We start from the raw sequence: 26,678 nt of genomic DNA on the forward strand, positions 1-26,678 counted from the left end.
CAAATTTGTTTGTGATTGTTGTTCCTCTACTGCCCACACCCACAGGAAAGTGGGGCAGTTGAAATACCAATTTGTCCTGGCACACCTGTTTGGCAACAATCACTGGAAACCATTGTCATTGATTGGTAACCCAGACCCTGCGAATACACTATGAAGTGGAGATGCCGGCGTTGGACTGGATAAGCACAGTAAGAAGTCTCACAACACCAGGTTAAAGTCCAACACGTTTATTTGGTAGCACAAGCCACAAGCTTTCGGAGTACACTGTGAAACCAGATTCAGTGCTGTGTCACCCCTGCAATGACACCTGCAGATATCACGTGGCATAGGGATGGGTCAGGCACTGACGGTAATGATCAGTAGTGATCTGGAACTGAACTTTGTTTTCGCTCGAGAGTAGGCAATGCTGCCTTTGGAGGTGGCTCCATGGAAAGACTGAACATCACTCTTCTCAGAAATATCTCATGCAGTACCACCCACGCTTTAACAACCACCAAACAGCAATTGGGTGCAAGGATGTTCATTTTACTTCAGGCTCATGCCTGCATGTTGGGCTCCCTGTTCTGTCCGTCTTGCTTGTCACGTCTCCTGTCAAGCTTGGCAAAAGCTGCTGGTGGATTTACATGCCACTGTGCTTTGCCCTTTAACATTTTGCTCACTCTATTTTATATCATTGTAACCATGATTATGCTGCCGGTACCTGTCCAAATGTGCATGAAACGACCCCTCAGAGGCCGGTGTCCCTTCAACAAATTCCCTTTATTTACAAACTCTGTTCCACTCCTAGAATGTTTCAGGTACAAAATCAGAATCTGGAATGCCAGTAGACCTGATGCTCCCATATTTATATACAGGCGAGGCTCCCTAATTGGGCAGGCAATTATGAGCTCAATCAGGGAGCTCATACTCCAAGAGGCCAACCTCATGGGCCTCACTGTAGTCATTACAGTGCACCTGAAGGTATTTTGATGAACCGATCTTGAAACATTTGGTACATCGCAATATGACACTGCATAAAAGCCTCTAACCAGGTAATTGAGTCTAAACAACATCAATAATAGAAAATCTGGGTTTTGGCATCTGGGCTTGCAAACGAAGAATAGTCACTCATCGGGGGTGTTGCTTTCTACTGGATCGCAGAGCTTTCTCTTCATTTGACTGAAGCATAAAGGTTTGCGGTGTGCTGATCTAGTACTGCATGAAAGAACTCCCCTGTTGCTTGCTTGTTCTGATTTCCCCGTGATTACATGCACGTATTATGAGCAGACTAGATTTCATGCAAGAGTTATTTAACATCAAAGTACAAGAGATAATCAAGAATATGCAAGTAGGACAGACTTTGTGGCAGAGTAATTTCATTCACCGCCAATCTTCAGCAAGTACAGAGAGATTGTTAGTGCAGGATAGTAAAGTTTAACATGAGTGCAGATTGTACTGCTGGCATTGCTACTTTTTAAGCTTGATCTCCCTGCCGCATATTATTTTGCATCTTGACATACAGTATAGAAGGTGAATCCCAGGCTCCTTTCAATGACGCTCCTTCTGAGCTGGTTTTTGAAAGCACGAGATTCAATCCATATCCCTTTATCCCTTATCCTTCAACTATTCTTAGACCATAAGACTATAACATATAGGAGCAGAATTCGGCCGTTCGGCCCATCGAGTCTGCTCCACCGTTCAATCATGGTTGTTAAGATTTTCAACCCCATTCTCCCAACTTTTCCCTCGAAGCTTTGATCCCCTTACCAATCAAGAACCTATCTATCCCAGTCTTAAATATACTCAATTCTTGAATGTTGACCCAGTCTCAACTTTGATTGCTAAGTTGCCTTGTCTGTAAAAGGGAAAGCCATCAAGGGTCCTTGCCCTGCATCACTGTGTGTTGGAATGTGAATGTCATAGAACCATAGAATCCCTACAGTTCAGAAGGAGATCATTCAGTTCATCGAGCCTGCACTGACAACAATCTCACCCAGGCCCCACCCCCGCAACCCCATGTATTTACCCTGCTAATCCCCCTGATACTAAGGGTCAATTTAGCATGGCCAATCTAGGGGATTTTCACAGTAACTTCATTGCAGTGTTAATGCAAGCCTACTTGTGACACTAATAAAATAAGCTTTAAACTCAACCTAACCCGTACATCTTTGAAGTGTGGGAGGAAACTGGAGGAATCCCACGCCGACACGGGGATTGTGCAAACTCCACATACTCACCTGAGGCCGAAATTGAACCCAGGTCCCTGACGTTGAGAGGCAGCAGTGCGAACCAGTGGGCCACCTTGCCACCCATTATGTATGAATATCACTGAGAACAGAATTAGGCATGACCATCATTGACAGCATGCAGAGTAAATTTCCTCAGCTTCTTATGCTCAGCCATTGCAACTTTGGTCAAATTACAACAGAAACCCCATCTAGGTGCAAAAACTAGTGGGAGTGGGAAAAAAACCCTCAAGAGAATTCGGTTTCCATGGTCAAATAACATTTTTGATTTGATTTGATTTATTATTGTCACATGTATTAACATACAGTGAAAAGTATTGTTTCTTGCGCGCTATACAGACAAACCATCCCGTTCATAGAGAAGGAAACGAGAAAGTGCAGAATGTAGTGTTACAGTCATAGCTAGGGTGTAGAGAAAGATCAACTTAATGCAAGGTAAGTCCATTCAAAAGTCTGACAGCAGCAGGGAAGAAGCTGTTCTTGAGTCAGTTGGTACGTGACCTCAGACTTTTGTATCTTTTTTCCCGACGGAAGAAGGTGGAAGAGAGAATGTCCGGGGTCCGTGGGGGTCCTTAATTATGCTGGCTGCTTTGCCGAGGCAGCACAAAGTGTAGACAGAGTCAATGAATGGGAGGCTGGTTTACGTGATGGATTGGGCTACATTTACGACCTTTTGTAGTTCCTTGCGGTCTTGGACAGAGCAGGAGCCATACCAAGCTGTGATACAACCAGAAAGAATGCTTTCTATGGTGCATCTGTAAAAGTTGGTGAGAGTCGTAGCTGACATGCCAAGTTTCCTTAGTCTTCTGAGAAAGTAGAGGCGTTGGTGGACTTTGCCCAAGAACGTGTACACAGATAAGAAGACAAAGCAGTGAGATAGCAACGGATTAGATGGTATTCTTAAAGTCATACCTTGGAAAGAGGTAGGACCTTGGGAGGAAGGATGTTGGGGAGGACAATTATGTTCCTTATATTAAAATGATAGAAGGGAAGAAAAATCAAGCTTTACTGTTGGTGTCCTTGTGGTACAGCATAAAGGGTTCTCTGTTAACTCATGCTGGAGGCATGGCATCATGTGTCATTGCACAGAGAACGATATTGGCATTGATGAACTAAAGCCTTACACTAACTGGTAATGAAAGAAATATGAACATGAAGCCTTTGAACTTTCATAGTTCCTGCAAAACAGCAGATATCAAGACGCAGCAGCGAACATGGTTAATTAGCATATTTAAGTGTTACATTACCATTGCTTTGCTTAAACAGCAATTAAGTTGCTGATTTTTCTTTAATTATAACTGTTATGAAGAATGAGGTTATTAAAAAGATTTGTGGTAATTGCAAAGATGTTTGTGTGAAACGGATAAATAGAAATAGTTTCATTTTGATTAAACTCTAAAGCGGTTTCAAATCTTTAACTTTTAATTTCTTAAACTCTCTGAAGAAGTAGACTTTTCAGTAATGCAGGATCGTAAAGCTACATAACTTAATTATTTTTGATGGAGGCAAGCCAACAGCTTTTGAGTTCCGGCAGTGTCCTTTGGAGCTGTAACATAATTCATTGCTCAATCTTATTTGTCTCTTCTGCATGGTGATTAAAAGGAAGTGAGTTAAATGCCATTAAGTTGACCCATTCAGCTGAATACTGTAATGTCTTCTCAGTAAAGACGCAGAAGAGGAATGTCCTCTCTTCTACTGACTGTTCCTCACCACTAACGCCCCCCAGGTTTCCATGAAAGCAGAGGCATTGACTGATGCTATTCCTGTTTCATTGCATGACTGAGAATGGGTATTGGTTTCTGAACCAGACTGTCTTTTGGGAGTGAAGCAAGAGAATCCTAGGCCAGAATTCTCCAGCCGTTCATGCCGGCAGGATTCTCTGGGGTGATGACAATGTGAATTCCCATTGACAGTGGCGGGATCAGAGAATCCTGCCACTAGCAAACAACAATCCACCTCCTGTCGGCAGGAAAATCGCGGCTGGGAAGCGGGAGAATCTCGCCCCTACCTACAGTAAAACCTCATACTTTATTTTGTCAAGTAATTAGAAAACTACAGGGACAATGGCCAAAAGTGCCATTATAAAATGTGAGATTGCTTTTGAAATGCTTCCCTGTTGAATCGGTGGCATGGTGGCACAGTGCTTCATCACAGCTCCAGGGACTTGGGTTCAATTCTGGCCTTGGGTCACTGTCTGTGCGGAGTTTGCACATTCCCCCCGTGTCTGCGTGGGTTTCCTCTGGGTGCTCCGGTTTCCTCCCAGAGTCCAAAGATGTGTGGGTTAGGTGGATTGACCATGCCAAATTGCCCCTTAGTGCCCCAAGATGTGTCGGTTAGATGGATTGGCCATGGGAAATGCGTGGGATTACGGGGATAGGGCGGGGAACAGGGCCTGGGTAAGATGCTCTGTCAGAAAATCAGTGCAATCTCAATGGGCCAAATGGCCTCTTGTCCACTGAAGGGATTCTACAATTCTATGGATCAGTGCCAGCTACAGAGAACATCATTAAGACAGATTTAAATATTTGATAAATTCAGATACCAGAAAGTTGTGAATGATTTTTGTGTATATCATGGCATGATGTGACATTGGGAAACTTTTGACACTCAAGTGATAATTTTGCAGTATCCACTGGTGGATGGCACCCTTCCTGTTACCAGTATGTATCAGAAAATTGCTACTCTCAATGGGAAAATATCCCCTGCTGCGTCAGTATCACCCACTGCCATATTGATATCTAGCAGAGATTAGATGAAAAGTAAAGCCCACTACTTCATGTCAACAATAGAGTAAGACTATCTGTACAGTCTGTATAATGCCATTATGATACTGATACACGGAGCAAGTCTTTATCCAATGTGACTTAGAATCTGATCTCAAGAAGACATTTCCAGCTCTGTACTGCAGTCAACTTTATGCCCTCTAGGGGCAAGATTAAGGCCTGAATTTCTGCTCCCAGATCAAGACCAGAGAGTCTGGACATTTCCCTCTCTAAGCTCGACCTAGGAGAAAGTGCCCCGAAAGTTGGGATTTTCATTTCGGGGTGGCAGAGTTCTCTGGGAGTCTGACTGGGTGATGCCTGGATGAATTCAGAGGCTGCTGGATGTAGAGAGAGGCTGAGCTGAAGGCCTGTCTAGGTATACCAGTGCTTTGTCCAAGAGGATTCTTAAGCGCCCTCAACTCAGCTGACTGGACAGCTAGCGTGTGTTTGAAAATGATGCCAACAGTGTGGAGTTCGACCCCTGTTCTGGCTGAGGTAAACCCGTGGCCTGCCTCCTCACCCTGCCCCATAATAAAATCATGGCCTAAGCCATGGTTCAGTGACCCAACAATTGAAGATACTATCCAGAGAAGAGTAAGTTGTCCAGCCGAACTGTGAATGGAATAGATTCCAAAATATCAAAAATCGCAACTGATACAACTACTTGTAATGTGGTGGCACCCAACCCCACTGGCAGTAGCTAGTTTCACTTGTCACAGGCAGCACTGTACCTCCACTAGTGTAGCGGATGGTCCATCTCTTGAGTGATACACTGCCCCTCCAGAAATCGCAAAATATATCATTTAGGTTTCAAAGCCGCCACATTTGGACCCAATGCTGGTGACTGCAGTGTTTAAAGTTTATCTATTGGTGTCACAAGTAGGCTTACATTAACGCTGCAATGAAGTTACTGTAAAAATCCACTAGTCGCCACACTCCGGCACCTGTTCGGGTACACTGAGGGCGAATTTAGCATGGCCAACCCACCTAACCAGCACGTCATTCAGACTGTGGGAGGAAACCCATGCAGACACAGGGAGAATGTGGAAACACCGCACAGACAGTGACCTGAGCCGGTAATTGAACCCGGATTCCTGGCACTGTGTGGCAGCAGTGCTAACCACTGTGCCACCATGCCAGTGGAAAGCCAATCCAGCCCTGGATGTGTTCAGCATCAGTTCTCTTAGTCACGGAACTGAGCGAGTTTAACAATTGTTTCTGACAACTCGGGCCATGGTATCAGGATCTGGCTGTAGCACTCAACATTCGGGCATAGCTTTTATTAACCAAAATGTCCCATCACCCTTCCACTATTGGATGATCCCAGGAGAATTTCATATTTGCATTGTTATTACTTGTAAAGTATTAGGACATTTGGACATCGAGAGATTTTGCTATGTTACTGGCTCAAAATATATTCCGGTCGGCACATTACAGGAAGGATGCGGAGGCTTTGGAAAGGGTGCAGAAGAGGTTTACCAGGATGCTGCCTGGATTAGAGGGTACAAGCTATAAGGAGAGGCTGGGCAAACTAGGGTTATTTTCTCTAAAGTGGCGGAGGCTGAGGGGAGACCTGATAGAAGTCTAGAAAATTATGAGAGGCAGAGATAGGTTGACAGTCAGAATCTTTTTCCCAGAGTTGAAATGTCTAATACTAGGGGGCATGCACTTAAGGTGAGAGGGGGAAAGTTCAAAGGAGATTTGAGAGCATGTTTTTTGCACAGAGAGTGGTAGGTGGCTAAAATGCGTTGCCAGGGGTAGTGGTGGAGGCAGATACGATGGCGGCGGGGGGAGGGGGGGTGGTTTAAGGGGCATTTAGATAAGCACGTGAATATGCAAGGAAAAGAGGGATATGGACCAAGGACAGGCAGAAGGGATTAGTTTAATTTGGCGTCATGTTTGGCACAATATCGTGGGCTGAAGGGCCTGTTCCTGTGCTGTACTGTTCTATGTTCTAAATACAGAGTGTGCTGATGGGGCAGAAGTTCCCTTGTTATGATGTAAACTTTCACATCTATATTCATGTAATCCACAAGTAATTATATATGCAACGTCCAAACAAACAGCTTTTAATGGAAATTATTGAATCATGAACCATGTTGCAGTATTCCATTATAGAATTACACCTTAGGCATCCCTTACAGAAAACAAACGGCTTTTCAATAAAACACAATTATTTCCCCCTGCAAGTACTGTACTAAAGGCTTAAAAGAATGAACTGTTGGAAACCGAACAAATCTTTTTTTGGTGTTTAGCGACTCAAAGCATACTTCCAGAGCTTAAACAATTGGTAGCATTCTTAATGCAAGCTGTCTAGAAAATAACATTGTGCAGATGAAGCAATATTACAGAGCAAATGCCTACTGATCCTGCTCTACATTTGAGAATGTTTGCATTTCTAGAACTGCTTTAAAGGTTCATTGATGTGGCTTAGTCCATTGAACAGCTGAGATGTAAAGACCAGGAATATTTCAACTTCACTGTTTGAGTTAGCTGATCTATGGGACAAAACAATTCATCATGCTATCACTGGCTTACACTATCATGTGGAAACTGATACTGGACGTGCCATTATATGGATACCAGATATGGAGGTGCTTTTTATTTTTTTTAAATTCATTCGTGGGCGCCGCTGGCTGGCCAGCATTTATTGCCCATCCCTAGTTGCCCTTGAAATGAATGGTTTGCTCGGCCATTGGAGGGCATTTGAGTGTCAACCACATTGCTGTGGCTCTGGAGTCACATCCAGGCCAGACCAGGTAAGGACAGCAGATTTCCTTCTGTAAAGGACATTCGTGAACCAGATGGATTTTCCCGACAATCGACAATGGTTTCATGATTATCAGTAGATTCTCAATTCCAGATTTTTTTTTATTGAATTCAATTCCACCATTTGCCATGATGGGATTCGAACCCAGGTCCCCAGCACATTAGCCGGGTTTCTGGATTAATAGTCTAGTGGTAGTACCACTAGGCCATTGCCTCCACCTGTTGAGCTACAATATACCCTGAGGTCGAATAGCCTGTCAATACTACCTTGGGTGAGGGAGGGGAGGGAAAGTAATGGCAATGGAACTGAACTCCAGGAAGAAACCAACACCTTTCAGGAGAGAAGGGGAGAAAATTGGCAAAATAATTAAAGTCATTTTTTTTATTCATCCGTGGGACATGGGCGTTGCTGGCTGGCCAGCATTTATTGCCCATCCCTAGTTGTCCATGCGAAGATAGTGGTGAGCTGCCTTTTTGAAACGTTGTAGTCCATGTTCTGTGGGTTGACCCACAATGCCGTTAGGGAGAGAATTCCAGGATTTTGACCCAGTGACGGCGAAGGAACTGCAATATATTTCCAAGTCAGGATGGTGAGTGGCTTGGAGGGGAACTTGCAGGTGGTGGCGTTCCCATGCTGCCCTTGTCCTTCTAGATGGAAGTGGTCATGGGTTTGGAAGGTGCTGACTAAGGATCTTTGGTGAATTGCTGCAGCACACCTTGTAGATAGTACACACTGCTGCTACTGAGCATTGATGATGAGGGAGTGGATGTTTGCAGATGTGGTGCCAATCAAGTGGGCTGCTTTGTCCTGAATGGTGTCAAGTTTCTTGAGTGTTGTTGGAGCTGCATTCATCCAGGCAAGTGGGGAGTATTCCATCACACTCCTGACTTGTGCCTTGTAGATGGTGGACAGGCTTTGGGAGTCAGGGGGTGAGTTACTCACCACAGTATTCCTAGCCTCTGACCTGCTCTTGTAGCCACTGTGTTTATATGCTGAGTCCAGTTGAGCTTCTGGTCAAAAGTAACCCCAAGAATGTTGATAGTGGGGGGATTCAGTGATGGTTACACCATTGAATGTCAAGGGCGGGAGGGGGGGGGAGGCGGGGGGGGTGGGGGGGGGGAGGCGGGGGGGGGGGGTGGTGGTTAGAGTGGTGATGGTTATTGCTTGGCATTTGTATGGTGCAAATGTTATTTGCCACATGTCATCCCAAGCTTGGATATTGTCCAGATCTTGTTGCATTGCTCAAAAAGTATTTTTCATCGTGTTAACTATACCAAGTAAGATGGTAAAGATTTTGGAATGTTTTGATTTTCCTCTGTCTATCGTGCTGTGGTGAAAACTGTTTTGTGGCTCAGTGTCTATATTTGTCTGGTAATACCCCTGTGAAGGGTCTTGGGATGTTTTATATTAAAGGTGCTATATAAATGCAAGTGGTTGTTGTTGATGATATTACTTTCTGTTCTTTTTTCCCTCAGGTGTAACAACAGTGCTGACAATGACGACACTGAGCATTAGTGCAAGAAACTCTTTGCCTAAAGTCGCCTACGCCACTGCAATGGACTGGTTCATCGCCGTGTGTTATGCATTTGTCTTTTCCGCTCTGATTGAGTTTGCAACAGTGAATTACTTCACCAAGCGGAGCTGGGCTTGGGATGGGAAAAAAGCAATGGAAGCTCTTCAGTCCAAGGTAAGAATTTCTCATATGTAACTTACACATTGCTGAAGCGTCAGTCGTAGGCTCGGGTTTGGAGGGTCAGGACAGAGAAAGAGAATGGCTTCGAGTCAGAGCAGGGAAAGAGTACTCAGATCCAGAGTGAGAATCATAGAGGTTTACAGCATGGAAAACAGGCCCTTCGGCCCAACTTGTGCATACCGCCCTTTTTTTAAACCCCGAAGCTAGTCCCAACCAGCCAAACCGACCCAGCCCTTAGAGCCAATCCTAATCCCAAAGTTACGGATCTGACTTGCCGACTTGCCTTGCCTACATTGTTCCAACATGCCAGAGGCTGTTCACCTTGGAGACCTGCTGTGGATATGGGTACGGCCCGGCGCAAGACTTACACCATCTCCCCCGGATTTTCAAGGGCCAATGAAAGCTCACCGGACGCCGTCGGAACCGCGACACTTTCCACGGATGAGGAACAAGTTGGATGTTATAACTGAGGCATTCCTGGTGATAATAGAATCGCAAAGGGACAACGAGAGACCTGGCCTGAATTTCCGCTCCCGCATTGGGAACACTGTAATAAGTCTTCGGAGGCAGAAGTCCCTTCACCAAAATCCCTTTATTTACAAACTCTAACAGCTGTACGCAGAGTGCTAGTAGTTAGCAGTCTATCTCCAGGAGTGCCAGAGGAACAAGGCAAGGCAAACACTCCCTGATTGGCCTATCAATTGGATCATAGAATCATAGAACCCGACAGTGCAGAAAGAGGCCCTTCGGCTCATCGAGTCTGCACCGACCACAATCCCACCCAGGCCCTACACCCATATCCCACCCGCTAATCCCTCGAACCTACGCATCTCGGGACACTACGGGGCAATATTTTAGCATGGCCAATCAACCTAACCCGCACACCTTTGGACTGTGGGAGGAAACCGGAGCACCCGGAGGAAACCCATACACAGACACGAGGAGAATGTGCAAACTCCACACAGACAGTGACCCGAGCCGGGAATCGAACCCAGGTCCCTGGAGCTGTGAAGCAGCAGTGCTAACCACTGTGCTACCGTGCTGCCCGATCCTTAACCAGGGAGTTCACACTCCAATAACCTAACCTCAATGGCCCGATTGAAGTTATTTCAAGTGCAGAGTCATGACAATTCCTGATTCTGCCAACCCGATTCAGACAAAAGTGTCCCGGAAATTGGGATTTTCAATCTGGGCTGCTGGGGTTCTCTGGGAGTCGGGCAGGATGACACCAGGTTGAGTTTGAAGGCTGCTGGGTATGGAAGGGGACTGGGCCTTCCTCAATGCACAGGCAATTGTTCAGTTTTTTTTTGAAAATGCATTAAAACAAAGAAAAAGGCCACCAACCCTCATCCCTCATACTTTTTCGCTTTCCCACACACTCTCCATGCCCTAGCTATGCTAACCCATGCCACTGCATGCATTCTATCCAACCCCTATGGCCACTCATATCCTCCATGCCAACCTATGCTCCTCCAAATGTCGGAAGTGTAATGGCAGCTGAGGAAGTGCTGAACCTTTCCCGATTATCTGATAGATTTCACACTGAATCAATCAAAAAAGAAATGAAATTATGGAATAAAAATGTTCTATTTTAAGAAATTAGTTGAACTCATGTAATGCCTTTCTTCATCTTGAGATGTTCCAACATGCTTCACAGTCAATTAAATACCTTCGAAGTACGCACTCGCTGTTATTATGTAGGCAAATAACCAATTGTGCGCAGCGAGGTCCAACAAACTAAATGAGATAAACGAGCAGCGAATATGTTTTGCTAGTGTTTACTCAAGGATAAATGTACAATTTGCTCCTTAAGGCATTTATATCAAACTGCTTAGACTGCACAATGGATTATACAGTTTGTGCTTTTGGATTGTGATTACCCTACCAACTGCCCAGAAAGAAAATACAGTTTGGACCAGTATTCTTAGAGTGTTTACTGGTGTTCCATTTTAAGGTATACAAGACCAGTTTTCTTGGCTGAAAATTTCCCATCGGTGTAGATGCTAGTATTGTAACTGTACTGGAAGCGCTTGGCTAGGGGAGCGGCAAGTCTTCAGGACTATTGCCAGAATGTTATGAGGGCCCAATGCCTTTGCAGTATCCAGTGTCTCCAGCCGTTTCTTGATATCATGCAGTTTAACGGTCACAGCTAAGGGTGTAGAGAAAGATCAAGTTATTACAAGGTAGGTCCATTCAAAAGTCTGATGGCAGCAGAGAAGAAGTTGTTCTTGAGTAGATTGGTACATGACCTCAGACTTTTGTATCTTTTTCCCAAATAGAAGATTTGATTTGATTTGATTTGATTTATTATTGTCACATGTATTAACATACAGTGAAAATTATTGTTTCTTGCGCGCTATACAGACAAAGCATACTGTTCATAGAGAAGGAAACGAGAGAGTGCAGAATGTAGTGTTACAGTCATAGCTAGGGTGTAGAGAAAGATCAACTTAATCAAGGTAAGTCCATTCAAAAGTCTGACAGCAGCAGGGAAGAAGCTGTTCTCGAGCCGGTTGGTACGTGACCTCAGACTTTTGTATCTTTTGTATCTTGTATCTCCAAGTGAAGAAGGTGGAAGAGAGAATGTCCGTGGTGCGTGGGGTCCTTAATTATGCTGGCTGCTTTGCCAAGGCAGCGGGAAGTGTAGACAGAGTCAAAGGATGGGAGGTTGGTTTGCGTGATGGATTGGGCTACATTCACGACCTTTTGTAGTTCCTTGCGGTCTTGGGCAGAGCCGGAGCCATACCAAGCTGTGATACAACCAGAAAGAATGCTTTCTATGGTGCATCTGTAAAAGTTGGTGAGTCGTAGCTGACATGCCAAATTTCCTTAGTCTTCTGAGAAAGTAGAGGCTTTGGTGGGCTATCTTAACTATAGTGTCGGCACAGAGGGAGCAGGACATGTTGTTGGTGATTTGAACACCTAAAAAATTGAAGTTCTCAACCCTTTCTACTTAGCAACAGGGTGAAGAAATATAATTGCCGCACTGTATTTTTCTCACATGAGGTATAATGCAGCAGTTAGATAATGAAGGTTCTTATTGCAAAGAAGAAAACCCTCTGGCTATTGCTGCCATTTGTTGCTGACTCATTCAAAAATAAACAAGCAAATTGTTATTGTCCTATAATGTGGAGAAGTACCATGCGTTTTTAAAATAAAACAAAATGCTGGTTGGCCAGCATTTATTGCCCATCCCTAGTTGCCCGGAGCTGAGAGTCAACCACATTGCTGTGGCTCTGGAGTCAGATGTAGGCCAGACCAGGTGAGGATGGCAGATTTCTTTCCCTAAAGGACATTCGTGAACAAGATGGGTTTTTCTGACAATCGACAATGGTTTCATGGTCATCAGAAGATTCCTAATTCCAGATATTTTTTATTGAATTCAACTTCCCCCATCTACCATGGTGGGATTTGAACCTGGGTCCCCAGCACATTAGCTGAGTTTCTGGATTAATAGCCGAGTGATAATACCACTAGGCCATCGCCTCCCCTAAATGATTTAAATGGAAGTGCTCCTGATGGCTTTTGCAAAAATCTGGCTCATAATTCATATGTTTTATAATTTATTTCAGGAAAGTGATTTGAGGTTGGAGATTGAGGTGTTAAATGTAGCGAGCGTGTAAATGGGCATCATGATTGAGAATGTAATCATAATTCTGGAGCGAATGCAATTCAAACAAGCCGAGGTTGATGACACTTAAAATTTAGCCTGCTTTGATCTTACAGGGTTGTGGGTAGAGTAGGGAAAGCGTGAAATAATTGGGGATCTTTTATCTTAGATGAGTAGAGCTGGAAGGTCTGCCATTATTTCAACGAAAGATTTAAATTATGTATGTAGCTTCCAGATGAAAGGAAGCTGAAAGAGGATCTTTGCAAACATGGGGTTTCTTCGTGGATGCATGGAGTCTGGAGAAAGGGTCGTAAAATTCGATTAATTATACATTTATCATATAGGGGCGGTACGGTGGCACAATTGTTAGTACTGCTGCCTCACAGTGCCAGGGACCTGGGTTCAATTCCCAGCTTGGGTCACTGATAGAGTACGACAAATAACATTTGGTCTTGACACTAAAAATCAGAGGCAGACGTTTTGGGACTGAAGCTCGAAAGACCTTGCCAAAGGAGGTAGGGCTTTGAAAATTGCAGTTGAAGCTGGGTCACTTGTTAATTTTCAACCTGGGATTGATATGTCAACCAAAAGTATTAAGGAAGACAGAGCAAGGGACATCAAACGGAAGAACAGGATGGAGGGACTAACTGGGCTACTCCTGTTTTTTAATTCATTCATGGGATGTGGGCATCGATGGCTGGTCAGCATTTATTGCCCATCCCTAGTTGTCTTTGAACTGAGTGGCTTGCGAAGCCATTTCAGAGACAACCACATTGCTGTGGCTCTGGAGTCACATGTAGGCCAGACCAGGAATGGACGGCAGATTTCCTTCCCTAAAGGGCATTAATGAACCAGATGGGATTTTCCACCAATCAACAATGGTTTCAAGGGTCATCAATAGATTCTTAATTCCAGATTTTTTTATTGAATTCAAATTCCACCGTCTGCCGTGGTGGGATTCGAACCTGAACATTAGCTGAGGTTCTGGATTCATAACCGAGTGATAATACTATTAGGCCATCGCTTCCCCTATTTCTATGTCCCTATGCTCCTGGGCTAGGGATAACGGGAAACCCAGCTCTGATTACCCAGTAACTTCAGTGGAAATTGTTATTTTGGATGTTCAGACGTTGGGCGGAATTTTCCATCCCTTCCCACTGTTGGGAACTTCCAGTCTTTCTGAAGGCGATCCCCATGATGGATCCCTGGCAGCGGGACAGGCGTGCCATACAAAATGCTGTCGACTTCAGCGGGGCTGGAAAATCCCGCTGGCGACTAATAGTGAGCCACCTCCATTGCCAGAAAGCTCACCGCAGAAGCCTGGAAATCCTGGCCATTGAGTAAACAGATGACATTGTTTGTTCATGTTAAATTGTATCACCAATAACTCTGAACTCAAATGAAATTGAAAATGACAAAATAATATCCTTTTCCAGTGCTCCTTCCACCATTTGTGGAAATTGTAATTATGAATTTGGTTTATTCATGCAACTTGAAGATAAAGTAAGTGCAGATTTTAATTAAGTGTATCAGAACCCTCTTATGAATTAATTTAATTGCAATAGATCTATTGCATTATCAGCTATAGTATCTCTTTTATATACACAACCCTTGCTCAGTATAAACATTGGTGACATTCACTTAATCTTCTGAATAATAACCCAGGCAGCAATGTAAAAAAAAATGAAGACTTGTTGAAGAACAGGAAAAGATCTTTAGGCTTGAACAATGTGCCATTTTTTTAAAGAGATAATTTTACCTTCTGATCCACATCCAGCAATTTCATCCTTCTTCAGAAACACATTTAATTGCCTCGTGAATCCCCATTACAGAATGTTTCAACAGCCTTTCTTCAATTCTAATTCACAACCCCAATACCCTTTGGCCTAAAAAGTTCCAACAAAAATTTCTTCCTTCTCAATTTCTGTATTTTGTTTGAAGTTTCTTTTTGCAAACTCAGAAATGTTTTGCACGGATGCCACGGTCAGCTTTGGCTGGCTCTTGAGTTACATGGCACGGTAGCACAGTGGTTAGCACTGCTGCTTCACAATGCCAGGGACCTGGGTTTGATTCCCGGCTCAGGTCACTGTCTGTGTGGAGTTTGCACATTCTCCTCGTGTCTGCGTGGGTTTCCTCCGGGTGCTCCGGTTTCCTCCCACATTCTGAAAGATGTGCTGGTTAGGTGCATTGACCTGACCTGGCGCCAGACTGTGGCGACTCGGGGAATTTCACAGTAACTTCATTGCAGTGTTAATGTAAGCCTTACTTGTGACTAATAAATAAACTTTAACTTTACTTTCCATTTTGGGCTTCTGGGGTGCTGCCCATTAAAAGCAACAGCAAAGTGAAAGGCCTGATGGAGGTTAGGAGCAGTAAATTGATGTGGACGTTGTCAGGGCGGCACTATGGTACAGTGGTTAGCACTGCTGCCTCACAGCGCCAGGGACCCCGCTTCGATTCCAGCCTTGGGTGACTGTCTGAGTCACCGTGGTTAGCACTGCTGTCTCACAGAGCCAGGGACCCGGGTTCAATTCCAAAATCACGTCACTGTCTGTGCGGAGTTTGCACATTCTCTCCGTTCCTGCATAGGTTTCCTCCGGGTGCTCCGGTTTTCTCCCACTGTCAAAAGATGTGCAGGTTAGGTTGATTGATCATGTTAAATTGCCCAGGGAGGATTAATGGAGTAAATAGCTCCTTGAAAGTGACGTCACAAGTGGACAGAATGGTGAAGAGGGCATTCGGCATGCTTGGTTTCATTGGTCAGAACATTGAATACAGGAATTGGGATGTCTTGTTGAAGTTGTATAGGACATTAGTAAGGCGATGCTTGGAATACTATGTACAGTCCTGGTCACTCTATTATAGAAAGGATATTATTAAACTAGAAAGAGTGCAGAAACGATTTACTGGGATGCTACCGGGACTTGATGGTTTGAGTTATAAGGAGAGGTGGGACTTTTTTCCCCAGAGCATAGGTGACGTAGGGTGATCTTATAGAGGTCTATAAAATAATGAGGGGCATAGATCTGCCAGAAGGTCAACATCTTTCTCCAAAGGTAGGGGAGACTAAAACTAGAGGGCATAGGCTTAAGGTGAGGGGGAGAGATACAAAAGGGTCCAGAGGGGCAATTTATTCACACAGAAGGTAGTGAGTTTTTAGAACAAGCTGCCAGAGGTAATAGGAGAGGCGGGTACAATTTTGTCTTTTAAAAGCATTTAGCTAGTTACATGGGTAAGATGCATATAGAGGGATATGGGCCAAACATGGGCAATTGGGACTAGCTTAGTGGTTAAAACAAAAGAGGCGGCATGGACAAGTTGGGCCGAAGGGCCTGTTTCCTGCTGTAAACCTGTATGACTCTATGCTACCTGCGGTTACGGGGATAGGGCCTGGGTGGGATTGTTGTCGGTGCAGGCCCGATGGACCAAATGGTCTCCTTCTGCACTGCAGGGATTCTTTGATTCCACCATATTATTATGCAACCGCTGGCTGCACTCACATTAAATTCCTCACTTTGCTGTTTTAATGGAGCCTTTTAATCTGTTAACAATGACTGACTAGGTTAACACTCTGGTGAAAATGAATGAGAGAACATGTTAAAATGTTCAATGTTTCCACAATAAAGTCACCAGCAGTCATTTCCAGCTTTGCTTTATTTATCAATCTGAACGCACTCAATTCTACAATTATTGTGCAGTACCATTCCTTTGACAGCACTTTTGAAATTAATTACAAATTTAAGACCATTCCTTTTGACAGCCTGGTGCGAACTTTGTGGTTTATATAAAGTTTCCAAGGCCATTGTATTTCCCTTCCAGTGTGCCCCATCCATATAATGTAAAGACTGCCCGCCCCGATTCCGGGGGTGGGCACGGCTCGGAGAACGGCATTCTCCGTGGGCCTCGGGTGGGATCGTACGAACCTTGGGCGGACGTGCCAGTAAAATTCCGCCCTGAGAGTTCAAATCTTCAAATAAAGTCAGTGAGAGAGAATAAAATGAGATGCTTTGGGCTTTGAGCCAGTCATACATTTACTTATTTCTTTTCTCTCTCCGACTTCCATACAAGGTGACAAACCTTTAAGAAATTCCACTGAATTAATCTTGCATGGAGAACACAAATATGATTAACTCTGAACAATATGTAACACTGCCAGTTCTTGCACTTTTGTTCAGAACATATTGATCGAGTGCAACCGTTTCAACGTACTGCTCACCGGGAGAGAGCTTTTTGTTCCTCGGCTTTACACACACTTCTCTGTGGGTATGTTTATTTTGTTGGAAAGGTTGTAATTTTTTTCTTTACTGAATTTGCCATGTCACAAATAACATACTAAGAAGGCTGGTGGCCTATTTCTTTACCTTTTGATTTGATTTGATTATTATCACATGTATTAGTATACTGTGAAATATATTGTTTCTTGCGCACTATACAGACAAAACATACCGTTCATAGAGAAGGAAACGAGAGAGTGCAGAATGTAGTGTTACACTCATAGCTAGGGTGTAAAGAAAGATCAACTTAATGCAAGGTAAGGTCCATTCAAAAGTCTGACGGCGACAAGGAAGAAGCTGTTCTTGAGTCGGCTGGAAAGAGAGGGTCAGTAACGGAATATTGCGGGAAGTATTTTGGCACCATTGATGCCCAAGGCCTTTACTGATGAAATTTTGAGATGGGTCTGAAACAAGTGTAAGGCCTTTATCTAGGCCACTGCCATGTGTCAGACCGATTACAATCTTCAAGCACAAATGGCCACCGCAGGGTGACCGATCAGAAAAAAAGACTCCAGCTTTTTATTTTCAGTGAGCTAAGGACCCCAAAGCTCCAGCCTGCGACTGGTTCACAAGTCCCCAAACCCCTTCTTCCTGGAGATAACCTCCTCCGAGCTTAGGAGCGCTGACCCATTGCCCACCCGACTAGAGACAGCAAGCTACAATCACCTACAGCTCATGTTAACGTAACTCGGAGCTACTGAACAGCTTAGACCTCACACTGGCATCGATCGGCAGAAGGTGTGGACCTTTTGATTTGATTTATTATTGTCACATGTATTAACATACAGTGAAAAGTATTGTTTCTTGCGCACTATACAGACAAAACATACCGTTCATAGAGAAGGAAACGAGAGAGTGCAGAATGTAGTGTTACAGTCATAGCTAGGGTTTAGAGAAAGATCAACTTAATGCAAGGTAAGTTCATTCAGAAATCTGACAGCAGCAGGGAAGAAACTGTTCTTGAGTCGGTTGGTATGTGACCTCAGACTTTTGTATCTTTTTCCCGATAGAAGAAGGTGGAAGAGAGAATGTCCAGGGTGCGTGGGGTCCTTAACTATGCTGGCTGCTTTGCCGAGGCAGCGGGAAGTGTAGACAGAGTCAATGGATGGGAGGCTGGTTTGCATGATGGATTGGGCTACATTCACGACCTTTTGTAGTTCCTTGCGGTCTTGGGCAGAGCAGGAGCCATACCAAGCCAGAAAGAGTGCTATCTATGGTGCATCTGTAAAGGTTGGTGAGAGTTGTAGCTGACATGCTAAATTTCCTTTGTCTTCTGAGAAAATAGAACCCACAAAGTGCCAGTTTTAGAAGAAAGAAGCTCTGAAGCATCTCACCTTAGACAGTAACCGAGAAACATTTTGTAAAAATATCACAACTACTTTAATTGGCTGTCTTGTTTCTTGTTTATCCTTTGTTGTGAACCATTTTACTTCAACCTTGCGATTGTTATTTCACTGATTGGCGTATTGCCGACTGTTTCAGTTGCAATTTGCTGTTGTTTTATTCGATTCAGGTTAATCAGATGCACATGTTATGCATGCATTAATGAATCAAGTGATGTTAGCACCTGAGGTATTCGGGTGTTAACTGGACACAAAGATGTTCATAATCATTGGACAGAAATGATCGTAACATCTGAGACATTATGCTGTTTTCCAGAAAAAAGAAACCTTGGCAAAGAATATGAACAATGCGTATGCTATTGGAGGAATGACCTACACCCCGAATATTACGAAGGACCCTGTCATATCAAGCATCTCAAAGAGTACGGCCGTGCAAATGAGGGCTGAGGAAAAGGCCGCTGAAAGTAAGAAATCTTACAACAGCGTCAGCAAGATTGACAAAATGTCGAGGGTTGTGTTTCCCGTTCTATTTGGTATCTTTAATTTGGTTTACTGGGCCACGTATTTGAACAGAGAGCCAGTGATAAAAGAAGCCATTACTCCAAATTAACCGTCCAGGAAATTAACTGTACAGAACTTCCACATGTCGAACCATATTCTTAGGTGGCAATGTAAGCAGCGAAGATTTTAACCGGCCTGATACTTTTATACTGTACGTTTATTCAAAACTATTTCTGACCTTTTTTTCATATTTTCTGCATGTCATAAGCAGATGGTGTCAGATTTGCTTTGACGATTTCTATAATTAACTGCGAACAATGCAGGGCACAATAGTTTTTTTGAGAATGCTGTAATTAAAGAACAATAATATTGAAGTCTGACTTTTGTGTATGCAGGTTGAAAATAAAGTACTGAAAATAACAGACGCTGTGTGATTCTGTGACTTATTTCGTGCTTTACCACGCTCTTGAAAGATAAAGTTGGAGTGCATTGGGAGTGATGCCGCTGAATTTAAGACCATAAGATATGGGAGCAGAATTAGGCCACTCGGCCCATCGAGTCTGCTCCGCCATTCAATCATGGCTGATACGATTCTCATTCCCATTCTCCTGCCTTCTCCCCGTAACCCTTGATTCCCTTATTGATCAAGAACCTATCTATTTCTGTCTTAAAGACACTGGCCTCCACAGTCCTCTGTGGCAATGAATTCCACAGATTCACCACCCTCTGGCTGTAGAAATTCTGGCTTATCTCAGTTTTAAAGGAGCGTCCCTTCACTCTGAGGTTGCGCCCTCAAGTTCTAGTCTCTCCCACTGGTGGGAGCATCCTAGTCCACTTTTTTTCTGTGATGAGTTCATCTCATTTAGGATGCATTTCAAGTGCTACAATGGGGTTAGGAAGGAGGAAATTTGACTAATTTCTCCTCCTAATTACTTTTTAATTATTTGTTCATGAGATGTGGGTGTTGCTGGCTGGGCCTACATTTATATCCGTCCTCATTGCCCTTGAACTGGGTCGCATGCTAGAACATTTGAGAGGGCATTTTAAGAGTCAACTACCTTTTTTTTATTAATTCGTGGGTATCACTGGCCGGCCAGCATTTATTGCCCATCCTTGATTGCCCGAGGGCAGTTGAGAGTCGACCACATTGCTGTGGCTCTGGAGTCACATGTAGGCCCAGACCAGATAAGGATGGCAGATTTCCTTCCCTAAAGGACATTAATGAACCAGATGGGTTTTTCCGACAATCGACAATGGTTTACTGGTCTTCAGCAGTTTCTTAATTCCAGATATTTTTTATTGAATTCAAATTCCAACGCCAGCTGTGGTGGGATTCAAAACCAGGTACCAGATGGTACGTTAGCTGAGTTTCTGGATTAATAATCTAGCGATAATACCACGAGGCCACCTCCTCCCATTGCTGTGTATCTGGAGTCACATGTAAGCCAGACCAGGTAAGGGTGGCAGATTTCCTTCCATTAGTGAACCAGATGGGAGTCCAAGTTTCTACATGCATGTTGTAATCCAGAGCTATGAATTGTGATAGTAGGGGCTTCATAAGAACATAAGAACATAAGAAATAGGAGCAGGAGTAGGCCATCTAGCCCCTTGAGCTTGCCCTGCCATTCAATAAGATCATGGCTGATCTGAAGTGGATCAGTTCCACTTACCCGCCTGATCCCTATAACCCCTGATTCCCTTACCAATCAGGAATCCATCTATCCATGATTTAAACATATTCAACGAGGTAGCCTCCACCACTTCAGTGGGCAGAGAATTCCAGAGATTCGCCACCCTCTGAGAGAAGAAGTTCCTCCTCAGCTCTGTCCTAAACTGACCCCCCTTTATTTTGAGGCTATGCCCTCTAGTTCTAGTTTCCTTTCTAATTGGAAAGAATCTCTCCACCTCTACCCTATCCAGCCCCTTCATTATCTCATAGGTCTCTATAAGATCCCCCCTCAGCCTTCTAAATTCCAACGAGTACAAACCCAATCTGCTCAGTCTCTCCTCATAATCAACACCCCTCATCTCTGGTATCAACCTGGTGAACATAGAACATAGAACAGTACAGCACAGAACAGGCCCTTCGGCCTTCTCTGCACTCCCTCCAAGGCCAATACATCCTTCCGCAAATAAGGGGACCAACTTTCTTTTCATCACATGGCTGACCAAGAACATCTCCTGCTCTAATCACCTGCTTAATGCATATATGCTGGAAGGATTTACATGTTGATACTCAACCCATTTGGCCAAGTTATAAACTCATCTTCCTTAGCCATCGAGTCTTGGAGTGGGACTCAAACCCAGAGCTTCTGGCTCAAAGGCAGGGAGGCTACTAACTTTACCACAGGTTACCCTCACTCATGGTAAAAGAATTTATTAATAACTATCAGGGTTTGGGGAATCTTGTTCATCCCTAATTGCCATAGGGAAAGCAATTTATGTCAAAGTAAAGGGGGGCTGAAAGATGATGTTGTTCCCATGCACCTCCTAGTCTGAGGAAGGAATTCCAGAATTTAGAACACAGATGGCTGAAAATATGGATGCCAATGGTGAGAAAGGAGGGGGTTTCACAGGATGAATGCAGAGATCCACAGTGTTGTACAGCTGGAGGATGTTATAGGGACAGGGAGGGCTGAACTACAGAATCATGGAATCCTACAGTGCAGAAGGAGGCCATTCATCCCATTGAGTCTGCACTGACCACAATCCCACCCAGGCCCTATCTCCATAACCCCATGTATTTACCCTAGCTAGTCCCCCTGACACTAAGGGGCAATTTAGCATGGCCAATCAACCTAACCTGCACATCTTTGGACTGTGGGAGGAAACCAGAGCACCCGGAGGAAACCCATGCAGATACGGCAAGAATGTGCAAACTCCACACAGACAGTGATCCAAGCCAGGATTCGAACCCAAGACCCTGGCGCTGTGAGTCAGCAGTGCTAACCACTGTGCCACCGTGCCATCAAAGAATTTTAACACAAGGCTGAGAAGTATAAATTTTAGCATTGGGGCGCAGGACTCCTGTGCAGGGCAGCAATACAGCATTAATGTGGAAAGGTGCATGGGATGCAGGATAAGGCAAAAGAAACTGAGTTCCAGATGAGTGGAAATTTAGGAAGGCTAATCTGGGAGAGCATTAGAAATGTCAAGTCTGCAGGTGGCAAGTGCATGAATGTGGCAGCAGGTGGACTGAGGCAGGTGCTAACATTTGAGATGTTCTGGAGGTGGTAATCGGAGATCTTTTGTAATGGAGAGGATATGGGGAGGAAGACTATTATCTGAGTGGTGGTAGTTTAAGAAAAGGAGAAGTGCAACATGAAGTGGGTGTCATGGTAGAACAATTGCTGAATGTTGCCATGCAGGCACATCAGGAAGTAAGGAAAGCTAATGGCATGCTGGCCTTCATAGCAAGAGGATTTGAGTATAGGAGTAAGGATGCAGTTATACGGGGCCTTGATGAGGCTACACCTTGAGTATTGTGTGCAGTTTTGGTCTCCTAGTCTGAGGAAGGGCATTCTTGCTATTGAGGGTTCACCAGACTGATTCCTGGAATGGCAGGACTGACATATGAAGAGAGACTGGATCGACTGGGCTTGTGCTCACTGGAATTTAGAAGAATGAGAGGGGATCTCATAGAAACATATAAAATCCTGATGGGACCGGACAGGCTAGATGCGGGGAGAATGTTCCCAATGTTGTGGAAGTCCAGACCTAGGGGTCACAGTCTAAGAATAAGGGCTAAGCCATTCAGGACTGAGATGGGCAAGAATTTCTTCACTCAGAGAGTTGTGAACCTGTGGAATTCTCTACCACAGAAAGCTGTTGGGGCCAGTCCATTAGATATGTTCGGGAGGGAGCTGGACGTGGTCCTTGTGGCTAAAGGGATCAAGGGGTATGGAGAGAAGGTGGGAGTGGAATACTGAAAGTGTATGATCAACCATGAACAAATTGAGAAGAGGTGTAGGCTCAAAGGGCCAAATAACCTACTCCTGCACCTTGTTTCTGTGTTGCTATATTTCACTTAGAACATAGAACAGTACAGCACAGAACAGGCCCTTCGGCCCACGATGTTGTGCCGAGCTTTATCTGAAACCAAGATCAAGCTATCCCACTCCCTATCATCCTGGTGTGCTCCATGTGCCTATCCAATAACCGCTTAAATGTTTCTAAAGTGTCTGACTCCACTATCACTGCAGGCAGTCCATTCCACACCCCAACCACTCTCTGCGTAAAGAACCTACCTCTGATATCCGTCCTGTATCTCCCACCACGAACCCTATAGTTATGCCCCCTTGTAATAGCTCCATCCACCCGAGGAAATAGTCTTTGAACGTTCACTCTATCTATCCCCTTCATCATTTTATACACCTCTATTAAGTCTCCCCTCAGCCTCCTCCGCTCCAGAGAGAACAGCCCCAGCTCCCTCAACCTTTCCTCATATGACCTACCCTCCAAACCAGGCAGCATCCTGGTAAATCTCCTCTGCACTCTTTCCAGCGCTTCCACATCCTTCTTATAGTGAGGTGACCAGAACTGCACACAATATTCCAAATGTGGTCTCACCAAGGTCCTGTACAGTTGCAGCATAACCCCACGGCTCTTAAACTCCAACCCCCTGTTAATAAAAGCTAACACACTATAGGCCTTCTTCACAGCTCTATCCACTTGACTGGCAACCTTTAGAGATCTGTGGATATGGACCCCAAGATCTCTCTGTTCCTCCACAGTCTTCAGAACCCTACCTTTGACCCTGTAATCCACGTTTAAATTTGTCCTACCAAAATGAATCACCTCACATTTATCAGGGTTAAACTCCATTTGCCATTTTTCAGCCCAGCTTTGCATCCTATCTATGTCTCTTTGCAGCCTACAACAGCCCTCCACCTCATCCACTACTCCACCAATCTTGGTGTCATCAGCAAATTTACTGATCCACCCTTCAGCCCCCTCCTCCAAGTCATTAATAAAAATCACAAAGAGCAGAGGACCAAGCACTGATCCCTGCGGCACACCGCTAGCAACCTGCCTCCAATCCGAAAATTTTCCATCGACCACCACCCTCTGTCTTCGGTCAGACAGCCAGTTACCTATCCAATCGGCCAACTTTCCCTCTATCCCACACCTCCTCACTTTCATCATAAGCCAACCATGGGGGACCTTATCAAACGCCTTACTAAAATCCATGTATATGACATCAACTGCCCTACCTTCATCAACACACTTAGTTACCTCCTCAAAAAATTCTATCAAATTTGTGAGGCACGACTTGCCCTTCACGAATCCGTGCTGACTATCTCGGATTAATCCGCATCTTTCTAAATGGTCGTAAATCCCATCCCTAAGGACCCTTTCCATCAATTTACCAACCACCGAAGTAAGACTAACCGGCCTATAATTACCAGGGTCATTTCTATTCCCTTTCTTAAACAGAGGAACAACATTCGCCATTCTCCAGTCCTCTGGCACCATCCCCGTGGACAGCGAGGACCCAAAGATCAACGCCAAAGGCTCTGCAATCTCATCCCTTGCCTCCCACAGAATCCTAGGATACATTTCATCAGGCCCAGGGAACTTATCGACCTTCAGTTTATTCAAAACTGCCAAGACATCCTCCCTCCGAACATCACTTGACTTTCTATGTGTGGTGATGGCTGTGGTCAAAGATGTCCTGATAAGTTACTGCAGTGCATTGTGGGTAAACACACAGGCGACATTAAATCTAATTTGAAAGTTCAGGATTAGTCCCTAGATCGATGCCGGGTGGTCTCTTTGGCTTGTTCGGCCATTTCAGAGCGCATTTAAGAGTCAACAATATTGCTATAGATCTGGAGCCACATGTAGGCCAAACCAGGTAAAGGTGGCAGCTTTCCGTCCATCCTGGGATTTGGTGAACCAAATGGTTTTTCACAGCAATACTTTTGTGGGTGTGGAATAAATAGTAGATTTATTAATTGAACTCAAATTCCACCAGCTGCTATGGTGGGGCTTTGACAGCATCTCGCCAGAGCAGTGATGGGCAGCCCAGGTTAGTGAGTGGGCTGCATGAGTGGCCCCCCTTCATCTCAGTGGACTATAGGGTTGAACTCAGACTTGTTCACTACCATGACCTCTTGAATAAGATTAAATACATTTAATACACGCCGAATATTTCATAACGAGCGGTAGAAATAATTTACACATTAATAGAACTATCGTCAACTTCAAGTGGTAAAAACAAAATAGATATTTAGGCTTTAGAGGGAGCGCGCGACTCTCAGAGTCAATGTTGTGTGCAATCAGCATGTACCTCACTTCACTTGCCCCTGTTTCACATGCGTATCACTTCAGTCACACCAGTAGGAAAAACATCAGCACGGACAGAAATCAGCGGAATGTGACAACCCTGCATTTGGCCACGATCGATAAAATGTCTCATGGGCCGCACTCAGATCCCAGGTGGGCCCTCATGTGGCCTTCGGGCTGCAGATTGCCCATCATTGCCCCAGAACAATAGCCTGGGCCTCTGGATTACTAGTCCAGTGATATTACCACCATGCCACCCCCCTCCCCTTAACAATACCACTCTTTTAAATTGGAAGTGCATAACCATCTTAAAATATGTTAGTGATGGACCTGCAACCAAAGAGCGGGCTTTTTGCCCACTCCGCCAACAGTCAAAGATCTTAACTCTTTACGTAGCAGTTTTTATTTTTCGTGTTTATTAGCAGAATTGTATAACACCTTTGAAAATATTCATTCATTGGAAAAAAAATGGCTAAAACAGTGCACAGGCAAACAATTTAATCCCGATTCACCTTTCAGTCTCCAGAAACGCACACAACTAACAGAATAAAATGAGATTCTAGTCAGTGAGAACTCCAAATGGAACTCTTTTCTCCAAGGGCCAGCTTAACAATGAGCAATTTCTCCACACGCAAACATCAGTGGTTGGAGGATTCACCTTCTTCGAAAGCAGCATCTGTGCTAAAGTTAGGCAGCGTCATTTGCACTAAGCGGCAAGGGCGATTCGACAACCATTCCAGCTGGGAGCTCTACTTCCAGACAGCAGAGTCAGACAGTCAGGTCTCACCACGACTGAGCAAACATTACTCACAGCATTGACGATTAACCCTTCTCTGCAGCGAAGCTCAGTGATATTTCGAGAAGCTTAATGAACAGCTCACGATGAATTTGCACCCACCCAACCCCCAGTTGGCCACTTCCACTAGGAGTGAAGTCAATTGCATAGTGGAGCAGGTTCCCCACTGGGGCAACATTCACACCAAGTTGAAAATCAAACACTGCAGCTCACAATTGTCTAAGAACCCCGATCATGGAATTTTCCCCAATAAACAAGAAAGCACCTCCAGCGACCTAGTTGGTAAAACCCGGTAATGTGCTGTGTTAATTGGACAAGTGCCAGGGCCAATCCCCGGGCATTGCTGTTAATTGATCTTGACAACAATTTCATCGCAGACTCTAAAGTTGGCTTCTGCTCGCCTGGGCTAGCAAGGC

At 44.5% G+C, this 26,678-nt stretch overlaps 1 protein-coding gene across 1 annotated transcript in view; it reads left to right on the forward strand.

Annotated features, from left to right (window-relative positions):
- The window catches only part of gabra5 (gamma-aminobutyric acid type A receptor subunit alpha5), a 137,513-nt gene extending 118,226 nt beyond the window's left edge, over positions 1–19,287 (forward strand). Inside the window, exons 8-10 of the mRNA XM_078221468.1 lie at positions 9,233–9,444; positions 18,345–18,350; positions 18,994–19,287. Of these exons, the coding sequence (XP_078077594.1) occupies positions 9,233–9,444; positions 18,345–18,350; positions 18,994–19,287 (512 nt within the window). The remainder of the gene's footprint in view (positions 1–9,232; positions 9,445–18,344; positions 18,351–18,993) is intronic.
- The last annotated feature ends 7,391 nt before the right edge of the window (positions 19,288–26,678 follow it).

This window comes from Mustelus asterias, chromosome 10 (genome assembly GCF_964213995.1).
Source record: "Mustelus asterias chromosome 10, sMusAst1.hap1.1, whole genome shotgun sequence".
Lineage (NCBI taxonomy): Eukaryota > Metazoa > Chordata > Chondrichthyes > Carcharhiniformes > Triakidae > Mustelus > Mustelus asterias.